Below are 14,259 nucleotides of genomic sequence, written 5' to 3'. Positions count from 1 at the left end.
GAGCGCTGTACGCAGGCGCAAGCGCTCGTTGCATTCTGGGAGTCGTAGTAATCAGCACGGTAGCGAGGCTGATAGGACTACATTTCCCCAAAAGCCTGCAAAGCCATGCGCGCACCGGCCGGAAGAAGTTTTTTTTTTTTTTTTTTTTTTTTTTGTCTTTTTTCGTGTCCGACAACGGATCGCAACCCTCAGTGTCGCGCCATACCGACCGGGTCGGCATCGGGATCGCAACCCTCGGTGTTGCGGCCGCACCTCGCTCAGCCAGTGAGCGGGAACCGGTCTGTATGGGGGATCCGAACCCTCGGCGGGAGCGGCCGCCATGCTCCCAAGCGGCGCACTGTAGCAGTGCGCCACCGGGCTGGCCCCGGAAGAAGTTTTTTACACGAGGTTCTGAGAGTGAGCCGCACGAGTGTGAGCTGCTGTTGTCGTGGTCGGCGCGATGCCTAAGGCCAAGGGCAAGACCCGAAGGCAGAAGTTCGGTTACAATGTCAACCGAAAGCGTCTGAACCGGAATGCTCGACGGAAGGCAGCGCCGAAGATCGAGTGGTGAGGGGGCCGGGGTTCGGGAGGCAGGGCGTCTGGACCCGGACGGCCCTCGAGATGACGGATCCGCAATCTCTCTGTGTTTGTCGGCAGCTCTCATATCCGACATGCCTGGGACCACGCGAAATCTGTGCGGCAAAACCTGGCCGAGATGGGGTTGGCTATGGACCCCAACAAGGCGGTGCCCCTCCGTAAGAGAAAGGTACTGACGTGACAGGGTACCGGCTCTTGCCCCCGCTTCCATCTTCCCGTATTTAGCTGGGTTTCGGAACTTGATCCTGTCCATTACCTCCCTCACGTCTTTCCCATGTTTGCGACCTCCCCACGGTCAGCCTGCTCAGCCTGCACTAACTGTGGTCAGGGGTCCCTTTACGACCTCCTTCACACTCCCTCCCCAGCACACATTTGGACCTGGGTTGGGGCTTTCCCTTTCCTCCTCCACTCAGTTTTTGTACTCTGAAATTAAACTGTTTGGTCCTTTGGCATCGCATGGTATTTTCCAGAATTTACTTTTTCTGTCCTTAACTTTACTAACAAGGACTACCCAGAGTTTGGGATCTTTACTGTTTCTTATACCTTCCCCCAGTCGTTCAGTCATCCTTGGTCTGAGGGTTCCCTAGGTTTAGTTTCTCCCAAATAAGTCTTTTTCTGGACCACTCTTTCAAACTTTCAGAAACATAGCATCCTTCTTTATTCAGTAACCTCTTCCCTGCGTTATTTTAACTCATAGCACTTGTAAGTACATATAGCATACTGTATGTTTATTCATTTGCTTACCTGTTTATTTTTTGTGCCTCTTCCCCCCAACATAATCTCCTTGATGACAGGACTTTGTGTTTTGTTTTCTACTAAATCCCCAGCGTGTTTTGGATGTGACAAGTGCACAATAAATAGTTAACCTAGTGAATGGGCTTGCTGAATGAATTTGTCCCATTGCCGTTAGGCAAGTTTCTTTTTATTCCTTTGTAGCTCTACTGTTTCTTGAACAAATGTGAAGCTATAGCCAGTGCCAGGTAGCTCCTCCCCAAAGAGAAGATACCCAACCTGTCCTCCTCATTGTAAATCATAAGACACTTTCATGTGCATTGTTTTACTCAATTATCACAAAACAAGTGAGGAAAGCAAGGAATGTTATACCTATTTTATAGAAAGGCACAGAAAAATGAATTGCTTGCTTGTGTTTCCTTTTTTTTCTTTTTGGCAGCTGGCTTGTGCAGGGATCCGAACCCTTGACCTTGGTGTTACAACACCGCACTGAGTTAACTGACTAGCCTCTTCCTTGGGTTTCTTTTGGGAACCATGGATTCTAGTTGTTGAATCCTCCAGGGTGATGGTTCTCCTTGCTACCTCGTTCTTTCTGACCTTGGGTAGGGATTCTTATGGGTAATGTAGTTGTGTTGGGATGGGCAGGAGCCTCTAGAACTTTCCCTTATCAGCGATCCTTCCTCTGTCTACTGGTCTCACAGGCTGTGTTTCTGCAGGTGAAGGCTGTGGACGTGGATGTAGAGGAAAGGCCTAAGGAGCTGGTGCGGAAGCCCTATGTGCTAAATGGTAGGTGTGGGCCATATTCCTGTAGGTCACCATCCTGCACTGTCAGAACTGGAAAAGTCCCTCAGAAGTCCCCATTTTACAAATGGAGAAACCAAAGTTGACAGGAGAGAAGTGAGCTGGTCTAGGGTTCACAGAATTGGGACCGTGACCCCTCCTGGGACGTTTCAGTCTACTGACTAAACTGAAGTGTGTGAACTAAGGTCAGAGATGTTCAGGGAGGACGTAGCAAGATGCCTGAAATGATTAGAAAAGAAACCATTAAGTCTCAAGCATGTGTTAGGCTTCTCATGAATTTGAGGATGAACCGATTTTTTTTTTTTAAGGGGATCGCGACCCTTGGCACGGTGTTGTCTGCACCACGCTCAGCCAGTGAGCGCACCGGCCATCCCTATATAGGATCCGAACCCATGGCCTCAGCTTTTTAAGGGGATCGCGACCCTTGGCACGGTGTTGTCTGCACCACGCTCAGCCAGTGAGCGCACCGGCCATCCCTATATAGGATCCGAACCCATGGCCTCAGCGCTACTAGCGCCGCACTCTCCCGAGTGAGCCACAGGGCCGGCCCTCAACCGATTTTTAAAGAGTCCACCATCTCATCTAATCTTTCCAAAGACAAATTGATTTCATGTATTAAAGCTATAGAGATTGAACGTCCAAACAGAAGAGAGTAAACCCTGGCAGGAAAGCAGGAATTCTCTGGAATTCTTCACCCATCCTTCCCATTACCTGTTGGGGATTTTTATCAGCTCTCCTGAAGCTAAAAGGATTTGAATGGCTAGACATTTAATATAGAATTCCTTGAATTCCTGTCTTTAGTTTATCTCAGTACTCATCAGGATTACTGCACAGGACTATATAAAAAGCCATGTGTATTTTAGTCAAAAACAAAAAATTTTTAATTCTAAAAAAATTACATTACATAACATTTACCCCTTTTCTTTTCTTTTTTTTTTTTTTGGTGGCTAGCTGGTAAAGGGATCTGAACCCTTGACCTTTATGTTATCAACATGTGCTCTAACCAACTGAGCTAACCAGCCAGCCCCTTTAAACATTTTTAGTGTACAGTTCAATAATGTAAGTATATTCGCATTGTTGTGCAACAGAGCTCCAAAACTTTTTCATTTTGCAAAACTGAAGCTATACCCATTACACAACAACTCCCCATTTTCCCCAACCTCTAGTCGCTGGCAACCATATCAAAGATAATTGTGATTATAAGCAATGTGAGCACCTAACCCCTGGACAAGATTTGACTACCTCATTTCTATGAGGTAGATATTTTTCTCCCCTCATAGATGAGAAACGAGGGAGTATTTGCCTAGCTATTTTAAAAGTAACACCATTATTAGCTCCACAGCCTGGATTTTTCCCTCACATGGAGCAGTGAGGTGCCTGGGCCCAGCTTCAGGTCGTGGTTCCTCCAGCTCTAGTTCTCATTTATTCAGACTTTTCTATTTCATGTGCTGGTGTAATACTTCAAGAAAAGAGGTTCTCTGAGAGTCTTACAGCTGGAAGGGAGTCCGGCACTGTGGGCAGGCAGTGTATCTTCATCTCTCTATCCCCAGGACCTGGCACTAAGCAGAGTTATTAGTTTGGTGCCTTCCTCTTAAATACATCTGAGGCCTGGAGAGAAGAGATTTACCTTCCAGATAGTTGTGACACTGATAGATGGTTGGGTCACAGGAGGCAGATCCTGGGATCAGGGGCTGAGGAGGAAGGTTCCAGCAATGAATTTTGGAATGGGGAGGCAAAGACCACCAGGTGGTTGGTGCAGCAATTCTTAGGTCCTGGGACTGGGTGAAGGGGTGATTGGACAGCTCAGATAGTGCAGAAGGCAAAGCCTCATTCCCTGTCTCCTGGCATCTCTCACCCCAGACCTGGAAGCAGAAGCCAGCCTCCCAGAAAAGAAAGGAAATACCCTGTCCCGGGACCTCATTGACTATGTACGCTACATGGTGGAGAACCATGGAGAGGACTATAAGGTGAGTGGTTTAAGCCTGACAGGAAGAACCACTTGGGCTGGTTCTTGAAGGCACCCTGGACTGTTCATGGCCTGATGTGCTTGCCTAGTGCCTGTTTCCTGGGGCTGAGTGGAAAGGAAGGGAGGAAAGAGAGACTCTAGGATATAGATCCCGTTGATGGGGATCTAATATGAACAGAGTGCTTACAGCAGGGATAAACTGAGTGGCCTGCGGTTTGTATCCCATTCACAGGTATGTTACTTTGATCGCATGGTATTTTTAAAGAGCTTGAACTAGTTGCCATTTTAATTATGGGAGGATTCAAATAGAAGTCCATATTTTTGGCTGCTTTTAAAAATTGAAAGATCTGCCTACACTGAACTCGTGTGTCCAGGTAGGATTAGTTGGCTACAGATGGAGCATGAGCTCCTCAGCTGGGCCCATCTCCTGCCCAGCTCACTGGACTCTCAGGCCTGCCTGGTCTCTGAGAACATTTGCACCCATTTCCCCAGACCCTCAGTGCAGAAGGGCTCCACATATACCATGGCTTTTTTTTGTGGGGGGTGATGGCTAGCTGGGATGGGTATCCGAACCCTTGACCTTGGTGCTACAACACTGCACCATGGCTTTTGAGGTGAGGAATCTGGACTTCGGGGTCAGGAAATGACTTGTCCAACTCAGGCAGAGCTAGGATTTGAACATTTACCTGTCCAGCCCTCTTCAAATGACCCTTCTCCCTTCTCAGGCCATGGCCCGGGATGAGAAGAATTACTATCAAGATACCCCAAAACAGATTCGGAATAAGATCAACGTCTACAAACGCTTTTACCCAGCAGAGTGGCAAGCTTTCATCGATTCTTTGCAGAAGAATAATATGGAAGTTGAGTGACTTACACCTGACCCAGGTTGAGGCTTCCTCCTGACCATTGAAGCTGGAGTTGGGGTATATGGCAAGGACTGGTGTGTGGCTTCAAAAGAGGCTGGTCAAATCCCATGTAATCAAGCAGTCACACACTCACACACACTCATACACTCCCCTTCTGGGAAAAGAGCTATCTCTTGAGGCTCCAATTCATATTCTGGGGGCTCATGGAAAAGCCAGAACCTATTTTCAGAGTGGGGGGTTTATTTGAACATAGTCTATACATAATAAAACAAGGATATTTTATTTCTCTGATGGTTTTGTATTTACCCCTCCCAACAAGCCCTAGGGCTGCCCCAGGGAAAATCTATCAGGGCAGAGAGGCCATTCAGCCCAGTGGCATGTGCCACATTCACCTGCCCTTGTAGGCACAGCCTCCTTCCTCCTCTGTATTTTTCTCTGCATTGGTTTTCTGCATAGCAGTTGCCTTCTACAGAAACTTGCTGGGACCCATGGTCCCACCTGTAGGCTGGGGGCGGGTAGACTGATTCTCCATGGCCCTAGCCTGAGTCCAGCTGTGGCTTGGCTGCCAGAGGGTAAGGAGGTGAACTCCTGGTCTGCCCTCCAAGTGACCTGCCATCTCTGCTTTTCTTTGGATTGTTTGTGTTGGCCTTGGCCTGAAGTGAATCCAAGGCCCCCCAAACCTGCCTTCTGGGACTGTGGTGGACTACTGAATACCACTCTTGTGTGCCAAGTACAGGGGTACGTATACCTTGGCCATCCTTTGGGGCCAGGCCTGCCTGACTCAGTTGCATGTGAGGTGATGCTTATTACATAGCAGGATCACAGGCAGGGTGTGGGGTAGTCACTAGGCATTTTCTTAAGTCCTGATAATTTATCCCCAACTATTAATAATACAAAAATCCTGTCATTCCCAAGGTTTCTCCTAGAAGCACCTATAATATTTCTCTTCTCACTGCTCTTGAAAAGAAGGGCTTGGCAGGGCCGTCCCATGGCTCACTCGGGAGAGTGCGGTGATGATAACACCAAGACCACGGGTTCAGATCCTATATAGAGATGGCCGGTTTGCTCACTGGCTGAGCGTGGTGCTGACAGCACCAAGCCAAGGGTTAAGATCCCCTTACCGGTCATCTTTTAAAAAAAAAAAAAAAGAAGGGCTTGGTGATTTTACACAGATCATTTAATGTGAAACCCTGTAAGGTGCATGATTTTATCCTCATCTTACAGGTTAAGGAAACAGGCTGGAGAGGTGTCAGAGTGGGATTTGACATAAAGTCTAACAACTAAGCCTTGGCCTTCTGCTTGCTGTCCTTTCCCTTGACCTCTGAAGGCAGCCCATCCACCCATACTATCAAGGAAGGCTGAGAAGTTCCCCTAACCCCCCTTATTGTCCCCAGTCTTAGACTTCAGCAGTGACAGGCCACTGTAAGCACTGAAAGTAGTCTTTAGGATCTAGTATGTAGCAGAGCTTCTGAGGGCCTTATATATGGCCTCATAACTTACATCTTCCTCCACAGGATCCCAAATTCAGGTCTTTGACTAGGCCATCTCCTTACCTTCCTTACCCAGTTAAAGTGCCAACTTTAGGAAGCCTTCTTTGCCGCTATCCCCTTTCCTCAGGACATAATTGTTCTGTAGTCTCCACCCCCCAGACTTCCTGTAGCAATACCTTCCACAACCACAACTGCATTTTAATTTGCTTGACAACCCTGCCAGACTGATCTTGAGTGCAGTGACCTTGCCAGGGAATCCAGAGCCTGGCCCAAGGCAGGTGCTGGGGAATGCTTGTGGAATGGACTACATGGCTCTGTGGCCTCTCTTTTGCCTTCCAGCGTGGAAGCAGAAGACTTCCTTCCATCCTCTAGGCAGAACTCCCAAGGAGTGGGAGAAGGGTTTGGATACCTCCCAATAGGTACTGAGTTAGGCCAAGCTGATGTTCCTTCCCCCCCGCCCCCCTCCCACTTCTACATGGGCTGAAGGGCTAGAGAACTGGACCTTGCTGTTTGACAAGTTATTGCATCATGAGGAGGTGTTCTGGAACCACCCTCCATAGCTGCCTCTCATAGGAACTGTAAGCACTCAGCACACCATCCTCAAAATGAGAATTCAAATGAAACCATATCAGAGCTTTGGCATTTATTGTGTAGCTCAAACAGCCGTTGACACTCCATTTTATGCAGTTTGTCCTTGGCAACCCTGTGGGTCTGGGTTTACATGACATGGGCTGAGAGAGCAAGGCCCCCTTACTTCTAGACCTTGGATGGAAATCCCCGTGACCCTTAATGGGTATATCTTCCAGAGGCAGCAGAGGAAAAGTTGGAGGTTCTCCTTTTCATAGCTAGTAGAAAGGACTTAGTATTCAAAATCACACCCTCTGATGATGTGTGAGCAGATAGCAAATGTGAGAGGGCGGTCTGTTCGGTCTGTTCGGACGACCTCAGGTCTGAGGTCTGGGCAGCCGCTGCATGAGGACAGACACCACAGGCAAGCTTCAGCAGCTGGTTTAAAATGGTGGCAATTCCTCCTAAACTAGCATATGATCAACAAAATGTTTTCCAAAGGTGAGTAAAAATGTTTTTTTGAGAATGTGGTGTTTCATTCAGGGAGACAGGCAAGCACTGTCAGATTTCTTTAGCACCTCTCCATGGAACACTGAGAGGTTGTGACGGACAGACTGACTTCACCTCCTTCCCAGTCCTTCTAGCCGAATACCACTGCATCAGCACAAACTTAAAGCCTGCAGTTCTGAGCACCAAGCGTTACCAGAGGTGGCTTCTTGGGTTGGGCAGTCAGTCCAAGGTGTTGGTCCCAGCAGCATCAAGAGCCATCTTACCCCAACCATCCAAATGTCTACACTCTGGGCTAGCGTGGCTTCTTCCCAAAGGAAGAGCAACAGGAAAAGTGCCAAGTGAATGATCCAGGCACAGGCTTTACTGCTAAGTTAAGTGGAGGTTTCCCTTCCATGTGAAGAGCAAACACTGCATAGCCAGTGCCACTTGCTCTCAGATCTAGAGCCTTCCCTCCAGCTGTCTTCGTTAGAACATGAGAGCTGCCCCGACATTTAACCCTGTGTTCCCAAGCTCAGCTTATGACAGTTATGAGGTTGCAGCAGTGGGGGAAATACAGTTTCACCCAGGTTAGATAAAGGACCTCACTTTGAGATGAGAAGCTTCAGGTAACTGGACTGGTTCCTAAGACCAAGCGATCTGGGCTCCTGAATCAGAAAGTCATATTCAGAAGCAGCCAGGTAAAAGCATAAGGCCAGATAGTTAGGTGATGCTGTTAAGGCCTGTTTGCCCACTTTGCCCAGTCTAGGCATGGTAGAAAACAGAGCAGACGAGCACTGTCTGGCACACTGCCTGGAGGACAGGCCAGCAGCTCCACCAGAGATATGCAGCTGTTGACCAGAAACACAGTGAGGCACACCCATAGACCACTAGAATGCTTATATCCTGTACAAGTATCAGAAGGGGTGGCACCCGGACCTTTAGTGCACTCTGATTGGGTCTGACAATTGACTGGATTCAGTTAAGAGGCCTTGGGTATATACCATTTTGATAATGCGTTTGTCTCAATCCAAGGAATCTGAGACTCCAGCTAATTTTATGTATAAGAATTATAGACCCAGAACTTGTGTATTTTTAGAAAAATGGGTTAACCTTACTAGAAACAACTTAAGAATTTAAATGGCCACGATGTGGAAGTTTTAATTTAGACAAAACTGTTTATTTGTGGGGCACATTAGAAAATAAAAGATCAAAAACCCACAAAAACAATGGGGTGCATTTTTAATTGGCATGCAGAAGCATCTAAAAGATTAAACTAGTCAAAGATTGCCTCCCTAAAAGATTCTTTTTTTATTTTTTAAAGATCTCAATTGACTTTATAGTGGTTCTAGAGTTGGGCAACATGTTATTCCATAAAACAGAGTAAGTGTTCCCCCCAAAAGATTCTTTACAAAAAGCCAATGAAAGGCATAGCAGCACTCTGAGGACATGGCAAAAGAGGACTGCAGCTTTACTGAGCCCCGGCCGCTTTGTCTCTCTAGCCACCTCTACCTCAACACGCTGAGTCCACTAACCTTTTTGCTCAATTACCTTTTCACCTTGAGGATATGCAAAAATGGCAAGTTAGACAAGTGCCTTACAAAGTGAGACCCTCTGATCAACCAGGGCTGCCTCCTGCAACCACTTTCACTCCATTGTCTAGAACTGAGCTTAGAGCCATTACGACAGACTTCCCTAATCCAAGAAAAAGTCCTCAAAAATTCACCAAGGAATCTGGAATCCTAATGGGATCTTACAATCCAGTAATCCCTAACCTTTACCAATTTACCCACATGATATTGGGACCTGGTAAAGCTCAAAAATGAATGGCAACAACAGAATAGAGAGAACCTGAGGAGGATATTAAAGACCCCTCCAAAACCTCAAAAGAAGGGCATAAAAAAGCTAGAATTGCAGAAAATCTTTTAAATTCAATCTCTAAGGTTTTCCACAAAAATCTGATCAATTATACATTCTCACAGACAAAAAAAGATAAATCAGTTTCAGATTGTACAGCTTGTTTAGAAACACTATTTGTGAAACCTACAGGGACAGCAATGGCATTACCTGCTCTCTACATAAATGGACTTAGTTCTCAACTTAGCAGTCTAATTAGGAAACATAAACCAGGATGCAAAGTTACAGATACAGCTGTTCCAGGACTTCCAAATTATACTGAACCCCTCACCTTGTTCATTCCTAAGTATGACAAGCAGGCATTAGGAGTTTTTACCCAATAGCATGGGGGAAAATGTACACATACATTTTATATTATATTTCATATTATAACCTTCAATTAGACTCAATAGCTAAAACATATTCTAATTGTTTAAAGGCACTGGTGGCAGCAGCCAGACCAGTTAGAAGCTTCATCTGAGCTGGTTTTAGGGAATAAACTTTCTTTGCAAGTTCCACATGCTGTAGAAAGTCTATTAAATGAATTTTTAAACAAGTAGACTAACATCATTTGAAATTATTCTTTGGCAGGATATGCTGTTACAACCCAAAATAAAGTTAACTGAAAAGGAGACTCATCTCTAAGTTGGCTCAACCTGGAGAGCGTTTGCTCTCGCCCAAACTTGTCATATAGCAGCTACAGGCAAGTCAGCAAATATTTATACAATTAGCAGATATGCTTTTGGAGTAGTCCACGATTTTGGCATGCTATGGAAGGAAACAAAGAGGGTTTCTCACTGCTACTGGAACTCCCATTAAAAACTGAATCCAAGTGGATGAACTCCTTTCTGCTATCCTGTTGCTATCACAAATTGCCATTATTAAGATTGAAGCCCATATCTGCAAAACTGAACCTGATTATCAAAGGAATACCCTGGCAGATTTTTATGCTAAGTCAGCTAGTGCTGAAACGGTTAGGATGTGTAATTTGAATGAACTCCATAAGACTGATCGAAGTCAACTGTCTTATCTAACAACTACCTATCTAACGAGCAGTGCATTGCATCTGATTTGGAAAAACAAAATTAGTATCTGGAAGGATATACATTTAATGTTAAGTGTGGACTCACAGAGGGCCCAGTTGGCCACCTGACCCTTCGTGAGTCCCTGAAGCTTCCATTGTTAAAAGCTCTGCACTCCCCAACTCACCATGGAACAAGCAAAATATATTTCCCCCTCCTGATGGGCCATTTGAACATTTACGGATGGACTTCACTCAACTGCCACCCTCAATGGGGTATCAATATGTTCTTGTAATATTTTGTATTTTTCTGGTTGGATAGAAGCTTCCCATGTAGAAAAGGTGATGGTATGAAGGAAGCTAAGAAAATTAGAAAATGTGTTGCCTTTGGGCTGAGCCCGTGGCGCACTCGGGAGAGTGCGGCGCTGGGAGCGCAGCGACGCTCCCGCAGCGGGTTTGGTTCCTATATAGGAGTGGCCAGGTGCGCTCACTGGCTGAGCGTGGTGTGGGCGACACCACACCAAGGGTTGCGATCCCGTTCCCGGTCACGAAAAAGACAAAAAGAAAAAAAAAAAAAAAAAGAAAAAGAAAATGTGTTGCCTTTATGGGGCATCTCTGGGAAAATCCCCAATGATAATGTCCACTTGACTGAACAAATTATAAAATAGTTAAATAAGGTGTTATAAACACAATGGCATTACTATTGTCCCTATGACCCTCAGTCTTCTGGAAAGGTTTAAAGGACAAATGACATTTTAAGACCAAAATTAACAAAATTAACTAAATCAATTTGACCGCTTTGGCCAAAAGTACTACAATTGGCTTTGACAGCAATCAGATCCACTCTCACTCGGAAACACAGATTGACCCCGATGAAATAGTTATTTGAAGGTCTATGACCCTGGTAAGAGAACTTCATGTATCTCCTACTCCCTTAAACTCGGATATGACTAAATACTGCAAGGCTTTAATGAATTATGCCAAAGGATATTTTCACCAGCTTCCCATGAAACACAGAGGACAATCAAACTCTCAACAATCTAGAAGCTGGAGACTAGTGTCTCCACACTACAGTACAACGTCAGCACCTTGAACATTTGGTCCACATCTCACAGCTCAAAAGGACCCCTCCAGAGTCCTGGAACTGTATACCTGTTGGAGACTTTAAGCTGATGAGGTGTTTTCCCCAGGAGATGATGGCATCTTAGACGTGAACGGCTTTCCCAAGATCACAGATCAAGACTTTTCTGCCATCACGAAAGCCTTATCTTTTTTCCTCTCTTTCCTATTTCCTGTTGTCCTAATCCTTTCCCTTTCCTCAAAAAAATCCATGAGATCATAACTTCTGGATGGCTTTAGCAAAGGCTAATGCTCTAGCAAGAAACCAGAGTGATTGTTGGGTTTGTGAATTAATGCCCCAAACTCAGGGAACAATTCCATTAATGCCAGTGGTTTTCTGTGTTCCCAATGAGAGTCACCGTGAAATCCCAAAGGAAGCGTGGAAAGCTATCCTTGATATTCTGAACATCACTACTTGCTTTCCTACACTTGGAGGTGGTACCCTGACCTTTCTAATAACATAATTGCTGCCAAATGTGGAAAACCTGTCTGGGTGCTACTTGCACAAGGTATATTGTGCTTCCAGGCATCGTGTACTCATTCCTGGGAACTACCTAGGTGGCTGTGAGCAATTGCTTATATAATCTCACTAGGTTAAATCCAGCAGACTCCATTTCCACTCAATGTGATTGTGCATCTTTTCATCTTTTTGGGGGGGGTCGGGAGGCAGCTGGCTGGTACAGGGATCAAATCCTGGACCTTGGTGTTACCAACACCATGTTCTAACCAATTTAACTAACTGGCTAGCCTGGTTATGCACTTTTACAGAATGCTATAAAGGCAACCACATGAATAAGCTTCCCATTGGCCTTTGTTCAGGAGCTAGCAGACTTATGGGTGAGCAGATGTAACTGACTCCTGTTCAAATGCCACCAAGTGGCCTCCTTTTCCAGCCCCTAAGAGCCACTATTGGGTCTGGAGAATTTGCTTACTGTTCCACCTCCTCACTGGTTCAGATATTGCTACTCAGCCTGGTTCACTCCTGCCTTCCAAATAGCTTTCCCTGAAAGTTCCTGTATTTCTCATAATCGGAGGTCAAAGCAGTCAATAACTGAAATTAGTACTGCTATGGGTCAAAGGTGTCCCCTAAAAGTTCGTGATTGGAAACTTAATCCCCACTGAAAGTGTTATGAACATGTGACCTTTAAGAGTTGACTAGATTGTGAGAACTGTACCCTCACAATCCATTGATGGTTTAATGGGTGGATATGGGCGTGGTTCTGATGGCTTTAAAAGAGAGCAATGAGGTTAGCTTTCTTGCTCAGCCCATTCACCATGTGATACCCTGTGTCATCCTTGGTGACCACCACCAAGAAGGCCCTCAATGGATGAGCATCCTAGACTGTGGACTTCCCCACCTACAATCTGTAAAAAATAAATTTTGTTTCTTTATAAGTTACCTAGTTTCAGATATCCTGTTATAAACAACAGAAATACAAGTACCAACACTGTTAGCTTCCACTGAGAAAAGGTTCCAGTGGGGTTCCTGGCGACTCACTCTTGGTGGCAGAGGGGGCTGGCTGCATAGAATTAAAAGTTAATGCATAAATTGGGGAAAGTTTTGGTTTCTGTAGCCAGTTAGACCTCCCAGGAATTCAAATACCTAGAGGCCATCCTGACAGATGAGAACATTCATGTTCAACAAAAACACTTAACGAAACATATCATGCAGTTTTAGATATCCTGTTTGCCCATACTGGGGGCTTGTATATGGTGCTGAACAAAACTGAACACTGCACTTAAATTTCCCGATTTTACTACAATAGAAAGCTTAATTTATTTTTTTTGGCAGCTGGCAGGTACAGGAATCTGAACCCTTGACCTTGGTGTTATAACACTGCACTGTAACCAAATGAGCTAACTGGCCAGGCCCAGGAAGCTTCTTTTAATAGGAGGCTGATATTGCTATTTCTCTAGATACTGCCACTGGAATATATTTAAGGAAATTTCTCAGGGGAAAGAAACATATGATGTGTTTGCATAACAGCTAGCAGTTGGTCTATGGTCATCCTGAACTGTGGATGGCAAGACTGGCTATTTCAAGGTGTTCTTATCTTTGTTTCTTTTAGTGGGTCTCCAGAACACTATGACTTGTGTTACCAGACTAACCACAAAAATGAATACTTCTTTAAGTCAGGCTACTTTACAGTGAACTATGGTCCTTAATGACTATTATTCCCCAAAGGGTCTGCCAACAGGGTGGCCTTGGACTCGAATATTTTTGAATCATATCGTCTGAATTGGATTTGTTTGCTTCTGATCAGTTCAGTTTGTGGAGACTCCAGTTAAGGAATGCATTTCACTTTCTTGATATTACTCTCCTGATAGCCATCATAACAGGCTCACTGATGTGTTGTAGTCTTACATATGTGTATGCAGTCATCCTTTGTATCTCAAATGGTCCCATTATGGTTTAAAAAACAGGGAGAAGACATAAAGAATCATCTAACAAATTTAACATTGTAAACTGTGAATTCCACTCTGAGATCAAACAAGTCCATCATGATGGTGACAGAACATGGTGTCAGTGCCCATGATTTTGATCAATCTCTCAAAATTGAGGCTGACTGAAGGTAATTATGTAATAATTGGCCTACCATAATAATCATATACATTGTATATTGACAAAATAAAAATTTAACGGAAAGGGGCCGGCCCGGTGGCACACTGCGCTAGTGCGCTGCTTGAGAAGTGCGGCGGCGCTCCCGCCGAGGGTTCGGATCCCACATACAGACCGGT

The 14,259-nt window shown here is 45.2% G+C and overlaps 1 protein-coding gene across 1 annotated transcript; it reads left to right on the top strand.

Moving 5' to 3' along the window:
- Window positions 1-322: 322 nt before the first annotated feature.
- NOP16 (NOP16 nucleolar protein) lies at window positions 323-5,034 on the top strand. The gene is made up of 5 exons (XM_008581255.1): window positions 323-546; window positions 637-745; window positions 2,025-2,094; window positions 3,970-4,076; window positions 4,801-5,034. The coding sequence occupies exons 1-5, from the start codon at window positions 440-442 to the stop codon at window positions 4,942-4,944; spliced, it is 537 nt and encodes a 178-aa protein (XP_008579477.1). The 5' UTR covers window positions 323-439; the 3' UTR covers window positions 4,945-5,034.
- The last annotated feature ends 9,225 nt before the right edge of the window (window positions 5,035-14,259 follow it).

The sequence above is a fragment of the Galeopterus variegatus genome, unplaced genomic scaffold, assembly GCF_000696425.1.
Source record: "Galeopterus variegatus unplaced genomic scaffold, G_variegatus-3.0.2 Scaffold2309, whole genome shotgun sequence".
Taxonomy (NCBI): domain Eukaryota; kingdom Metazoa; phylum Chordata; class Mammalia; order Dermoptera; family Cynocephalidae; genus Galeopterus; species Galeopterus variegatus.
This window is presented reverse-complemented; position numbering and strand designations above follow the sequence as displayed.

What these genes read in the sequence shown, in the direction of transcription:
- NOP16 (XM_008581255.1), top strand. Translation starts at nt 440, where the DNA reads ATGCCTAAGGCCAAGGGCAAGACCCGAAGGCAGAAGTTCGGTTACAAT. An exon ending in GCAGCGCCGAAGATCGAGTG is followed by an intron (nt 547 to 636) that starts GTGAGGGGGCCG and finishes GTTTGTCGGCAG; the next exon opens with CTCTCATATCCGACATGCCT. An exon ending in GAAGCCCTATGTGCTAAATG is followed by an intron (nt 2,095 to 3,969) that starts GTAGGTGTGGGC and finishes CTCTCACCCCAG; the next exon opens with ACCTGGAAGCAGAAGCCAGC.